Source organism: Colias philodice, chromosome 12, assembly GCF_061535455.1.
Source record: "Colias philodice isolate Cphi_HAF_F1 chromosome 12, ilColPhil1 Martin Lab GWU primary, whole genome shotgun sequence".
Taxonomy (NCBI): Eukaryota; Metazoa; Arthropoda; class Insecta; order Lepidoptera; family Pieridae; genus Colias; species Colias philodice.
In genome coordinates this window covers 9,065,590-9,079,762 of record NC_143097.1, presented here as the reverse complement: position 1 = coordinate 9,079,762, position 14,173 = coordinate 9,065,590, and the positions used below count along the sequence as shown (strand labels likewise).

The 14,173-nt window shown below is 32.0% G+C and overlaps 1 protein-coding gene across 2 annotated transcripts in view; it reads left to right on the top strand.

Annotated features, from left to right (window-relative positions):
- Positions 1–3,462: 3,462 nt before the first annotated feature.
- The window catches only part of Lar (tyrosine-protein phosphatase Lar), a 338,436-nt gene continuing 327,725 nt past the window's right edge, over positions 3,463–14,173 (top strand). For both annotated transcript variants that reach the window (XM_089701767.1, XM_089701766.1), the window contains exons 1-2: positions 3,463–3,661; positions 13,244–13,293. In XM_089701767.1, the coding sequence (XP_089557893.1) occupies positions 13,273–13,293 (21 nt within the window). In that variant the 5' untranslated portion in view covers positions 3,463–3,661; positions 13,244–13,272. The remainder of the gene's footprint in view (positions 3,662–13,243; positions 13,294–14,173) is intronic.

Here is a 14,173-nt window from a genome sequence, read left to right as displayed (position 1 = left end):
GTTCAAACATTTGCGACTACTACTAAAAATCCTTAACAAAACGGCATGCATCTTATAATTTAAAGACAAATGATCGATACACTAGTTCGCAAACAGTTAGCAGTCACCCTCTACATATGGAAGTATATGAGCGTCTGGTTTGCCACTCCTGTCAGACAGTGCTGTGACAAATGAACTCAGACCGTCCCCGGAATTATGGTGTACGTATGTTTGTGTTAACCGATTGGTTTAGATTTTGATGTCTGAATTTTGTTGAGATGCTTATTAATATGTATGCGTAATGTGAAACACTGGATTTGAAAATACTGTAAAGTGATTTAGAAAATAGTATTTTCATTAATCGTCGTCGTCAGCTTACCGATATTATGATTCATACAGCATTTTAAGCTCCTCTAAAAATTCAGATGATGTTTTAATTTTGTTTTGCGCTTATTTTGTTGTCTATGACCTATTTATCTTCCGTCATGAATTAGGGCAACAGTATAGGATAGAAGACTGCAATAATTATTAAGCTACACGTGTATGATCCATTTTCAATATTTTGCTTATATTATCTATATTTACAGTTTCACATCAATTATTCCTTTACAAGCGTCACATATGCACTATAAATAAAAACCCAATAGCAATTTCATCAAAACCGTTCAACAAAAAGGGAATAAATAAAATTGAACCGTATTACAAACTGCGTTACTTTTAAATTAATCTAGCATGTGTATAGTTCAGAAAGTGCAGAACGCAGGCAATATTGGCAGAAGAGGGCTTCAAATGCAATTATGAAGCTGTGTGCCGCTCCGGGACAATCACACCGCGCTCAACTCAATACATAATACTTGTATACAAATACACGTGCCGTTGTATGAACTTTGAAATTCACTCAATATGGTTTCGCAATAGTGAATACGGAGCATAAAGCTTATGTTTCTACTTATAGGTGCATTAAGCACTGTATTGTTTAGCTGAAAGTTATTGAGGCTTTTTAGCATGAGAATTGCAATTGCAATCATTTGATAGAATAAGTCGATGTTTAGTATTTTATCTTAATTATAGGTTTCTAAATAGCATATTCTTACCGGCATTACGGCATATTAAGTAAGCGCCTTTAACCACTTACCTATCTATGATGATAAAGCTTGCTCTTTATAAATTAGTATTGTTATAGTGCAGTTACTTAATACATTGCTGTTAGTAAAATCATTTTCTCTTTGCGTAAAAATATGACTCATGGGATAAGATAATTTTTATCCCTCACAATGCTTATTTCATATTCTAATATTTTACTAATTATACAAGTCCCATTAAACTTTGAAATTACAATCGCGTTTCATACAACTCCCGTCGACTTCCGTCCCGGCAAACCCAATATCCCTTGATAGTAGGGCTGTACAGAACAATGTTAACTTGTCTGACAGTTGTTTAAACAGTCGGTCATTACCACCGAGGGATGACATTTGAAGGGTCAAAATGTTTTGGGATATTACGTTGATACTTGCGTTGATATTAATGAAATGAGATTCGTAGATAAATAGAGACGGTCATTGAGTTTGTGTTACTGTTTTTAGCAATTTTATTAATCTTTATACGTTATTGTGGATAGTTATTTTTGTGTACAAAAATAACATTATAGTATACAAATAGCAGCCATGGTCTTTTTTTGTTAGAATTTATTATTTAAGTGTATCTATTGGTTGCGTAGGCATGTACCTACGTAAAAATAAGTACTCTGAATAAAATATTATTTTGTTATCTACCTATTACCAAATTCATAGAAGCTCCATAAAAACATTTTTCAAATTATGTAAAGTGTTTTCTGAAGAAATTGGATTGCGATTTTATTTAATTTTAAAAACTCTTCAGATTTACATTACATTGAAGTTTAAAGTTTAAATCTCGAAGAAAACCTGCCAAGCTCTACAAACTATTCATTAAAGTTACATAAACTGCACTTAACTAATCTTAAAGTTTTTTTTAAGTATAGAATGTAGGTAGGTACACTTTTCAAATATTTTACAAGAATCACATAACTTTTTAATATTCTAAGATAAAATTTAGATGATCTGTAATTGTTTAGAAAACTGAATGAGCTTTTTTGCTTTGCCTTTACTTAATGAATAAAAAGTTTTATTTCTTCTAATTTCTTTGCATAATGCAAGCTATGGAATTATTATGAAGCTATGAAGTATACGTACATTAACTCTCAACAAATGAAAATAACAATACTTACTCCAAAATATATATCCAGCAACAAATACAATAAACATAGATACCTTAGCGTACAAACAACTAAAAAATTTCATCACAGTTTTTGTCGGCTAGAAAAGGAACGAAGTGCTCTTAAGAATTTTCACTAATTTTCGTCAAGCGAAGTGTTGGCGTCCCTCAGTAAGGGCGCGAGGGTATTTGATAGTCTGAATTTCCCTCGGGGACTATAAGCACAATACCCAACGTGATTCGCAGCAGAACTAAGATGTCTCAAATTCTAACGAATGCACTTATACACGTGCACGCTTTTAGGTAACTAGCACCCCTGGTACAGGTAGGTATATAGGGGTGCACCGGGGGATGACATTGGAAATGACGCTTGAAATCTGATAATTGGTTTGGTAAGTACAGTTTATTGCGCGTACAATACAATGCTAGCGGACTGTCGATACAATTACTTATTTAGTAAAATACGAAATTAATTCTTAAAATGTCTTCAAGTTCACAAAGTAAGTGATACCTACTCGAGAGCTCGTGCATCATAATTAAACTGCTAATAATAATTATAAGAAAACTCGCAAGCGCCTTAAACTTATTTAGACGCGAGCATTGAGCAAACATTATGTAAGTTAAAAAAATATAAACATAAAAATGTATCATATATAACTAGTTACTTATGTAGCAAACCTAATATATTTTTTCATTACTTAATTACTAAATGAATAATTATCATAAAAATTATTTTATAGGATTATTAAAACAACTTGGTTTTTTTTTTCGATAATTCTAACGATTATTCATAAATTATGCCGCTACGAAAAAGCTCATAGTAAACTTATAGCACGATTGAAGCAGTGTCGTTGACTTAAAAAATATATTAATGCTATCTCTTTCACGCTAGTATAATGCTATACTCTTCCGTAAATCGAAATCAAAGCTCGTCGCGATTGAAGCGCTGTGAAGTTGTTCCGATTGCGAAGTGCGTGAAGTGAGACACAGGTTATGGTGCGTTCCGAATGCTGAACTTCAAGATAGGAAATTTTTGTGACATTATTTAATACTACATGTTTATATATCTAAGAAAAACGTTAACGCGACTAATAAGTTTGTCACATTTTACTAATTATAATAATCACGTTTAGTATCAAATGGTTATCGATAATGATATTTAAATACAAAATTTATGTGTGATTTTGCAAGTGTCATTCAAACGTTTCGGTCGACTTGAGACTTGAGTATTTACGATCACATAGGTGCAGAACGTACCTGCATATGGCGGACGCTCAGTTTATGTTTATGTCAATAAGGAACTGATTTTTCGTTTGCGCGGGTGAGGATTTAATAAATATCTGTTAACAAGAATGTGGCAGTGATTTAAGTGAATTGTGTGTTTATTTGTGATAATGTTTTGTGTCACTGGACTTAATAGAACCTACAATTCTTCAGTGGATTTATAAGGGTATGTTTTGTATGTTTCTGTATATATTAAAGGAATGACTGAAAAGTATTCATAGGGGATGTGTTAGATCGAACCATAGGTCATACATATATACGGGAACTTCTATTGAATACATCGACGACTATACATATTCCATTTCTAGTTCGCGACCTAAGACTAGATCGTAGGTTATCAGCAGATGATAAGTTTTTGCAAATTATCTTTGCTATTTTGAGTTATTTGAAGGAAATTGTATAATTCGTGCTTACGTGCCTTCAAATACACCAAAAACATGAAATAGTGTCATTTATTTTTCATTCATATAAATAGAATTGGTAGTTTTATCTGCACAATTTTGCGAATAATTTTTCGACAGTAAAAACAGTCGTAAATCAAACAAAACATGTAATTTTAAAAAATGTGTGCAAAATAAGTTATTTTGATGGATTACATTACGAGAATTTTATCGCAATAGATGCTAGTTTCGAGCTACGAGATTGAGAAAGCTCAAAATATTTGAAACACCTCTTCTTTATGACCCCAACATCGTTTAAAATCACATTTAATGTTAATTTAAAGAACGTAAATTGAAAACGTCACAATAAATTATCTTTGTAATAATAAATTACACACCAACCCTTCACTACCATATCTAACTAATCACTAATAATTACAACTGTTTAGGAGTTATCAAAACAAACTCATACTTTTTTATCTGTACAAGAAGTTGAATTTGGACTTGTTTATGTATTGGACACATGTGTATCATCCCATATCTAATAGTTAGTATGAATCATGTGCCATGTGTGGTTAGTGATTTATGGAACCCTTTCAAGAGATAACTATGGAATTGTATCAGGAAATGTTTTTTTTATACTGTGGATGTCTGAATGTTTGGATTATTAGTCATATTACCAATATACATTCTATTGTTAGGAAAGCATCTTATAGAAGTATAAATTCAAACTGCTATTTGTGACACATTTGTGAGTTATTGAATGAAATAGTTAGTAGACCTAGTTTCAGCATGTTCAGAAATATGTAATGCTCTATAATAATGTTAATCTTACTTACAATATATATCACAAAAATCTGATATTAGAGTACTCTCATAATTCAAAGTATGTATAATTATGAAAATTATTTTACCATGTGAACTACATACTATGTACTAAGTTAGTTAGAGATACTATTTTGAGTTGAACATTGTGTTCATCTATATGTATTTCAATATTATCATGTATTCTATAGTGTAGCAAACAGATTTCAAATCTGATGTGGTTTTTGGTTTTCTTTTTTTGGTTTTCTTTTTGATAAAACCTTATAGATAACTTAAAGTAAGTCAAACTCAATCTGCAGCAGGACAGAAAGCTTTGATAACTTTTGATAACTACCGCTGAATGCCCATGAAGGAAATAACTCAGTGAACACAAACAAATGCATCTATCCCATGCCCCATACAGACACATGGGACTTCGCTTTAACTTATTTGTTTTGCTTAACTGAGTAATTAACTTAACATTAATGAATTGATGTCTAATTTTTTTTTGTTATACAAGAAACGAACTAGAATACATAGAAAGAAACAATAATGATATAACATAATGGTCGGCCTTAACAATGCAGTGATTTCTACCAGACAACTTCGACTATTTGTTCCTATTCAGAGTCTTAAGAAGTTCCAATAATAGATATTAACTAAAATTTATATAAATTCATATCATGTTAATTTGTAACATAAGTCGCAATAAACTTTAACCTTTAGCATGCAGGCCGCAGGGGATGGGGATTGCAAATAGCAATAGAATGTAATTTTAGCATGAATTAATATTATATGTATCTAGATGCTCCATAACTTTCAGTTTTAGAACGAATTTAAATTAAGTAAATTAGTAATAGACTTTTTTTAATTATTTATTTTATCATTTAAAGAATTACGTACATCGATTATCAAAGCAGTTGACACAATACTTGTAATGTGGGTTAGAGAGATTATGTAATTAATAAAATAAATAGCTTTGGTGTGTGATATTTAGGACTTTAAGATAATGTTATGTAAACTGCTTTAGAAGACTTTTGTATCTGCAGAGGTACAAATACGACCGAACCAAAGATGGGGGAAAAATATTCTGACCTAGCCTATGTATGACCTGTTGTACCCGTTTGAAAGCATTGCAATTATACACAAGTTTAGAATTAACTATGTAGGTACATGACAATATTTTTTACCCTACCCTACCATACCTTAATATAAGTGATGGCCATTTTAAGTACTTTAAGGATAAATGATGCCTACAATTTAAAATAAAACATAACATTAGTTTTTTTTTTGTATTTCCTTTTTCTGTACATTTGTCACTACATATTATATCATGTTATAACTCAACCAAACACATTTACAAGCTTAATTTTTCATGATAGGATACATACCTATAATATTTTAATACTTTTTTGTACGCGTACACAATAAATGAAGTGAAGCAATTGCTTATTTTCCATTATTTTCAGTAAGCGAACGTTCTAAATTCTAGGTACGTAGACATTTCAAAAAAATCGAATAATAATTTAAAACGCTTCGAATAAAAAGTCGGCCGTAAAAGCCGGCGAGAGTCGGTACGGTTTTCATCGGTATAACGCTTAAAACCAACGATACAACGTCATTATGGGAGTTTTTGTTGCGATCAGTTTATCGCTTAATCTCGTATAAAACATTATCGTGTAATGCCTTCATTTCTAAGTACCTTGTGTACCGGCTTAATAAGCTTCCGCTTGTGTTACGCTCGTCTAGTCGCTTTCTTGCTTTTCTAGCTTTAAAGTTGTAATTCATTTATTCATTTGAGTTTATGATGATGTACTGAATCGCACTATTAGAAAGTAAAAACAGATCCGTACATATTATCTCAACTACCTACCTAGTTTACATTTATGTATGAATCTGTAGCAATGTAGGTAGGTAGGTAGCTACATTGCGAAAATAATTTCATTCAACGTACCTATTTTAAATATTGTTTTTGCATCAATAATATTTGAAAATTGAAATTATATTACGTAAGTAGAAGGATTTTAAAATTTCACAGATATCTAGTCATTCAGACGAAACATAATTTTTTGTATTTAAAGTTCTTAATTATAAAGTTAATGAAGTTATCTTGAAGGGCTATAATCGTCGTACATATACTTGTAATATATGTCCACGACGGTCATTATAGTAGGTAAAGGGTCTGAAACAAACAATTAGTTTGCAATTTATCTGCATTATCCTGAACAGTAGTGTGCACACGGATGAATGAGCTTATACCTACATATTGCGATATAGGTCATATAGGCAAGACGAGGAATGAAAAAGTCTACGGTCATTTGCACTTAACCAGCTCGGTGATTTATGGCAGAAACTTTCATCGGAGTTCTGGCCTAGCATTGGGAACATTAATAGGCTAATGACGATAATGAACCGGAGTAATTACATTATAACGAACAAATGGCGATTACGGGCGATTGAATTTCCGGGAATTCCTTTTGCGAGATTCAATCAAGCGGACAAAAGATGGAGGACGGACTCTAGTGATTGACAATGCAAATGCACAATAAATAGGTTTCACGTAATATGTACTGGGTATTTTAGGTATTTCTAAGGAATTTAATGGTGTATGCTATTATAAATAATAATATTTTTACATCACAAAAGTTTGAGTGACATCACAAATAATCGAATAGGAAGATGTTGCAATTAGATCTGGCTAAGTAATCCACGAAAAGGGATTCAGGAAAGGAGATTAGGAGTAAGGAGATGAATAGGAACTATTAAGATGGAACGAAAAAATAATTTACACAATCTGATGCACAATAAAGTAAATGTATTAGGTATGTGATGAAGAATTTAATTCTATATTTTTTCAATTTTTTATCCTACACCCAGACGCACTACAGTTGTCAAAAATTTACCTATATTGGACCCTCTTCACATTGGGCCCCGTTGGCATAACAAATGATCAACAACGCTATAACCGCGATTACAAATAAACATCTACTAAGACGGACGATTTTAAATTACTGAGTGGTATGAAAGAGATTGTAATCTTATTTTTACATTACTTTTTTGCTCAATCAAAAGATGATATTTAAAAATAAGGTGAGCATTTCTGTGTAATATCTGAAATCTTAATACCTATTGTAAAATTTAACATCAATAATATAGTGCCATCATTTTGTTAAATGCAGTACCTATTTATAAAATTGCGTCACGCTGTTCAATATAATATGATAATATTTAGTTAAAGCATAAAGTCGACGCGTCGGTGCCAACAATTAGGTAAACATTCTTGAACTGACTTTGATTTTGTTTTTAAAAACTGAAATATTATATTACTCTGTAAAAATCCTTATTATACGTTGCTTTTTATTCGTCGGAACGTCGTTGAACGTATTTGAATATTCATTTAGGATATCGGTCGTCCTATTAGGATAAAAAAACGTATAGTTTATAAACATCAGAAAGTTTTCTAATTGAGTTACATTTAATTAGCGATAAACTGAACGTCATTTATTATGGTAGTTAATTTGAGCACGCAATGTAAAGTCACAGATGGTGCCCCTTTGAAAACAAAAGCCAGATGTATAGTTCTGTTCTGTTAATGGTTATGATAATAAATACGTCGCCTAGATAGCGTACATGAAGATGAAATAAAATTTCAATACGATTGTTAAATAGCTAAGTATTGGAGTAATAGTAACCTGTACGATTCTGAATTGGTGTAACTATGTAAATTATAATATAAAAAATAAATAAATGTTGCCGAAAAAATATTCCTACAGAGACGAATAAATGACCGCGCGAGTACCTACGTCTCCAGAACGCCTCATTAGGAAATCGGTGTTTTATTACATTCAAATGTCCGTAATCTCCGCAGAGATATTTAATAAAATGTCAAAGTGTCAAGGCCCGTTCCCACTTTTCGTTTTGCGAATCTATTTTCGTTTTTCAGTATCAATTTTCGTGGAACAAAACTATCGGTGTGAATGAAGCTAGGGATTTAAAACTGTGAATTTGGTGAAAAGCGAAACAGTTACTCTTTCTATCGTAATAGTTTTGTTTGAATGGCAATATTCGAGCTTTTATGAGTGAATTTATTTCTGCGAATAGAGGTACCCACGTGTATGTTTGGTACAGCTATCGACATACTGATACAGCCAGTTTCGTTTTTTTCCCTTTTAGAGTACAAGTTTTCCGCCCTGATATTTTCCAGGTATCTAGTACCTTTAGACATATTCCTTAGTCTATGTTCTGATGTAATTTAAAGGTAACTTTACAGGTAGTGATTCATTTTCCTACTGTTTCTAACTGCATTTAGATTATTTATAGTTGCTACTGTGGACGCTATAAAAAGTGAAGTCCCAATTCTCCTAGTGGGGTAAGGGGCAGATGCATTATACATCTGTTTCACTGATCGATTTTCTTTAGGGACAAGTAGGTGATCAGCCTTCTGTGTCCTACCAGACCAAGACATTTTTTTTTCTTCGTCTCCACCGGGAATCGAACCCAGGGCCCCTCGGTGTTACGCTCACGCGTCAACCACTGTACCGAGGAGGCGGTCCTGTGGACGCTATGCTACGATTAAAATCATAGTATGAAATATGTTATTTTATTATTAATGTGAATAACAAATTAAAACAAGAGCATAGAACAGACATGTCTAATAGAGTAAGAAGCAATATTTATAAACCCTACCCAATATACAAATATATTTCCTGATGTGTCGAAAGACTCGGCGTTCTTGGTTTACAAACACTTACTTTTATTACTCTATTTGTTTATAATAAAGCTGAAAACGAGTTGAGGCCAAAATTGGGACAGAGACCAGACGTCCGTCGCCAATAAGACAGCCAACACTTATGTGATTTATGTCTTTGACTAATTTATCTCCGCAAACTATAAGATATAGAATAGAATAAATATTTATTTGTAAAATAAATACTTACAGTAAAACATATTCCAATGAAATATAGATAGCAGATAAATATGCATATTTTATAATGCTCATCCAATAGTCAGTTTTATCTAGCTATTTCTGAACTATCTCGGGCTTTGATGTTTCATCAGAGCATGAATATTCAACTTATTTGATAGTAATGTAAAATAAAAAAGAAAATATTTTAAAGCTTTCCATTCATTATTTATGTAATTCGACGCAGCACTGTGGACAAATCTGTCCTTGACCGCAGTCGCGGTAAAGTTCGAAATGTCAGGTTAAATAATATAGTGCATAAATCGCTTTTTAAATCCAATGTTCAAATCTTTGATTTCTAAAAATACAGACATTTTTTGAAGTAAAATTTCTTTAGGCGTGTTAGGAGTAAATTTTAGGCGACGATTTTGGTATCTTGCCAAAGAAGTTTCATTTCTGACACGTGTGCTCGGCACAAACGCTCTTTTTTACGATATTAATGTAACGTCAGATTGGTGTTGTATGATTTATAGATTAAAAAGATGTTTTAAATTGAAATGTATCCTCCCAATTAAGGCTAAATTCTGTTGCTCAATGATAAGAAAATTTGCCTAATGGTGGCCCTACAGCATCTCATTACATCTCTTCGGTTGTGACCCATTTGGAGATGTCAATTTGGTAACGCAATCTTAGCAGCGATGTTTCTATTGATTTATTTGGGTTATAAATTCCCGAAACGATGAGACGGTTAAAGAAAGTGTCGTAAAACAAAAGGTAGATAGATAAGCTTAACTAAAGGCGAGGGTATTGACCCGAACATCAGCTTATAATGAACTTATATATGTAGTTGAGTTTTATCTATAAGTTTATGCGAGTTTAATAACTTTGTTAACAAGAAACTTGTGAAAGAATAGGCATGACGAAAGATTTTGAAATCCTCTTCCATAATGTGTGTATACGTTTACTATACAAGAAAAACCCTATATTTCGGTAATATACTTAAATTTAACGAAGATAAAAGCCATTTTCCAAAAAATATTTATTATCTGTGCCAAAACAGCTCGCAGGTGTCATGGCGTAGGCGTGACGTCACACTTTGGTAAATACGTAATTATTTGTACGCATTGCGAAGAAAATTAAAAAAATATTTATTTAATATGTGTTATAGAAACGAATTTCAAAGTTTATAAGTGGTGTGAAGTATTGCAGTGTGAATCCACATAAAAATAATGCTCAGAAATGTGTTAGTAATTATTTCAAGCGAGAAAATAATAAGAAATGATTGTATAAAGTTGGCGCGGAGAACCCCGAACCATGTATTCGTGAATTCGCAATTATATTTCTGTTCTGAGTCGATAAAGCATACGTGAAACAATAGAAAATAAATAAAAATGCGTATTCTCAACATATTCATAACAACAAAAAACATCTGACGTGAGTTGTTTACTTAAGCGTGACGTCACGCGTGTTTTAGTCAAAATGGCCAACTGCAGTATTTCAATGTTTTACTTTATTGATAATCTCATTAATCCTAATGTTTTTAAGATTTATAAGTCACTATATGTAATTTATCTATTATACATTTTCCCTTAAAAACACTAATACGATCATTTATGGATACTGTCGTCATGCCTATTGTCTGTCTGGACGGGAAATTGAATTGCGATATAAACACACACCACGTGATTTAGCAAAGTTTAATTAAGACTTTTTATATCCCTTTTTTATTCAGTACATAATAGACGAAAGATTAGACTTGTTATATTTGTATATCAGGACAGAATAAATTCAAAGAGTACCTACATAACTTGTTTTGAAAATTCTTTCACCAGTAGGAAGCTATATTATGAAGTATTATGTGACATGCTATTTTTTATTTTTATTTTATCTTGGGTCAATCAGGGCGGAGTTGGGACGTGCTCATAATATAATATATCTTCTCTTATGAACTATAAGCTCATATTACAACGGTTACGAACTAGTAACAATTCCCAGAGTGAGTCTTAGAGAGGCAAATATATTAATAGAAAAAAAGAAATCACTATTTTGTTTACTTTTAGAGACGACTCAATGTTTCTCCCAAGAGAGGTGAATGATGATGCGTTTGCGAATGCCAAGGTGTGGAATCAGACTCTTTTACGGAAATAGCATTGCCATGTTCATAAGAATTTCTAAATATTTGTAGCTATTTTTCATAGAAATGTGAGCAAGTAAAATGTAAACTGTGTCACAAAAAAAAAAATCTACCATATTTTGAAATTTATGTTCTTACCTACTTACGGATGCAAAGTACTAATTAAATTTCAAATAAAATCAATTATATGCAAAATAATAGGTGCATATTTATATAAAACCTGACCTTTAACCTAAGTCAAGGTTATGGGTTACGTTTATGGTGATACGTTTCAATTAATTAAAACTCCATCAATTGGTCTCGTTTTTCTCGAAGAACAAAATAAAATAGTTTCTTGTACACGTAGTTCATAACAAAAACATTGGTATGATAAACCTACTATGTATAGGTACGGGTAATCTGAACTCATAATCGCGTACAGCTATATGCCAGAGATTTCCCTTATTTCAAAATCCAGTCTGCCGCTAGACCGAACGTTTTGCCAATATCATGTGTAATATTTCGTCCATATTTTTTTCGTGAAGGTCGTTGACTTTGCAGCACTTAAGTTTTTTCTGCGATCTCGTCTTTTGAGGTTCGTTCGAGCGAGAATTGTACGCTTTCAACTGGGTTATTGTTATAAACTCGGCTATAGAATGCTGGTAATATTTGACAAAACGCGTTCCTTTAGTTGCCCATGATTATATGTCTCGCTGTGTGCAATTCAAAGATATAAATGCGAAAATGTATAGAGAGCGCTCTTAGTGGTTTTATGTGAGCAGTAGGTCATTATGAGTATTTTTTTTTATTTGAGATTCGCGCGTATTATGTAAGTAGAATTTTCAATGCCAACTTCATTAAGATATTTTTAATTTAATTAGGTTCCTATTTATCACCACAGTATCCGCGATTGTAGCCTGTACATATATACTGTTTTTAACGGATTAATTATTAATTACATTTATAATACATATATTTAATAATTATATCAAATTATTAAAATTTTGACCATGTACGCCACGTACATGTATGTTTATTCAAATGCAGTTGTCTGGTTACTAATTAATTAGGATTAGGACTAGATATAGTTTAATTAGGTGACTACTAAAAGTAAACAAATCTCTTTATAAACTTAATTATACGAATTCAGCTTATATATGATATCCAATGTTCACGATATCGGATATAGGTACGCAATATTGTTATTTTATTAATAATCCATTAAAATCGTTCTTTCAACAAACATATTGATAGATCTTGTTTTGCAAAGATTTGCAATGTATGATTTGTTGATTTGTTTATTATGTTAGTAGAGGAAGGTTAACAAGCACCTGTTTATTACAAGTTACAACTGTGTTGCTCTCATTAATTAAAAATAACATATAAGGAGTGTATCATTAAAAACCTTCTAACATAATATATTTTGTTAGATATGTTATTTATTATAGCAGTTTTAGATTAACTATCGATTAACTTAATATGGCTATGAAATTAAATTTACGACACAATAATTTATATGAGACTCATTATTTTGTTTTTCTGTTTCAGACATTTAGTTGCTGTGCGAGGGCTTCAACATGACCTCCGATATCTCACCCGTGAGTACTTTGATATTATATAACTTAATATTTAAAATAAAACTTATTAGTTATTCAATATTAATATTTAAAAAAATGTCAACTTATTTACGCTATACACATCACATGTCGAATTTAAAACAGCGCCATCTATGAAATATAACTTACACCTCTAGGGTTCCCGTGGGTGCTCACTGCTCGCGATGAACCAAGATAGAAATGATGTGAGTTTTAAATGAAAGCCAAGATGGCGCTTCATGAGCTTTCGCATTCGACGCTAGGTGGAGCCATACGCGACTTTATTTTTACTCGTAATAATTTGTTACTGTTCGTAGAATGTGTTTTCACTACCCTTACAGAGATGGCGCGCAAATGATAGCGTTTATCACCCGTAAATTCCACGCGTACTTTTAAGTTTTTTGCAATGTAATTCAAAAGAATTCCGAACCTCAATCATAATGTTGACGTCTGTTTCATCAAATATAACATTATTAATGAAATTAGATTGTTATTTCGGCATTTTCTTGTAAAATGAAAATGCCTACATAATGTTTCCGTTACGTAAATGCGGCACATCTGTTAAATTCGCGGAACGCTTCATATAGGGCTCATGAAGGTTCATTTTTCGTAAAATTTTATGAGCCACAGAATTATACTCTCGCTACATGCACGGAATTAAAACATTTTGGCACGGCTCAGTTAAAAGTATATTAAAAGATTGCATATGTTTCCATTGTACCACTGAATAATGTATTTTCATTTCCGCATCGGATATAGCTTTATTTGCAACGTTGTCGGTGCATTCCGTTCGGTGTAGGTTTATTAATATTAATAAATCATATGTTGGCATCGTGCTGATCCTCGGTAACAATGGGTATCGTTTTCGACCATCGGCAAAATT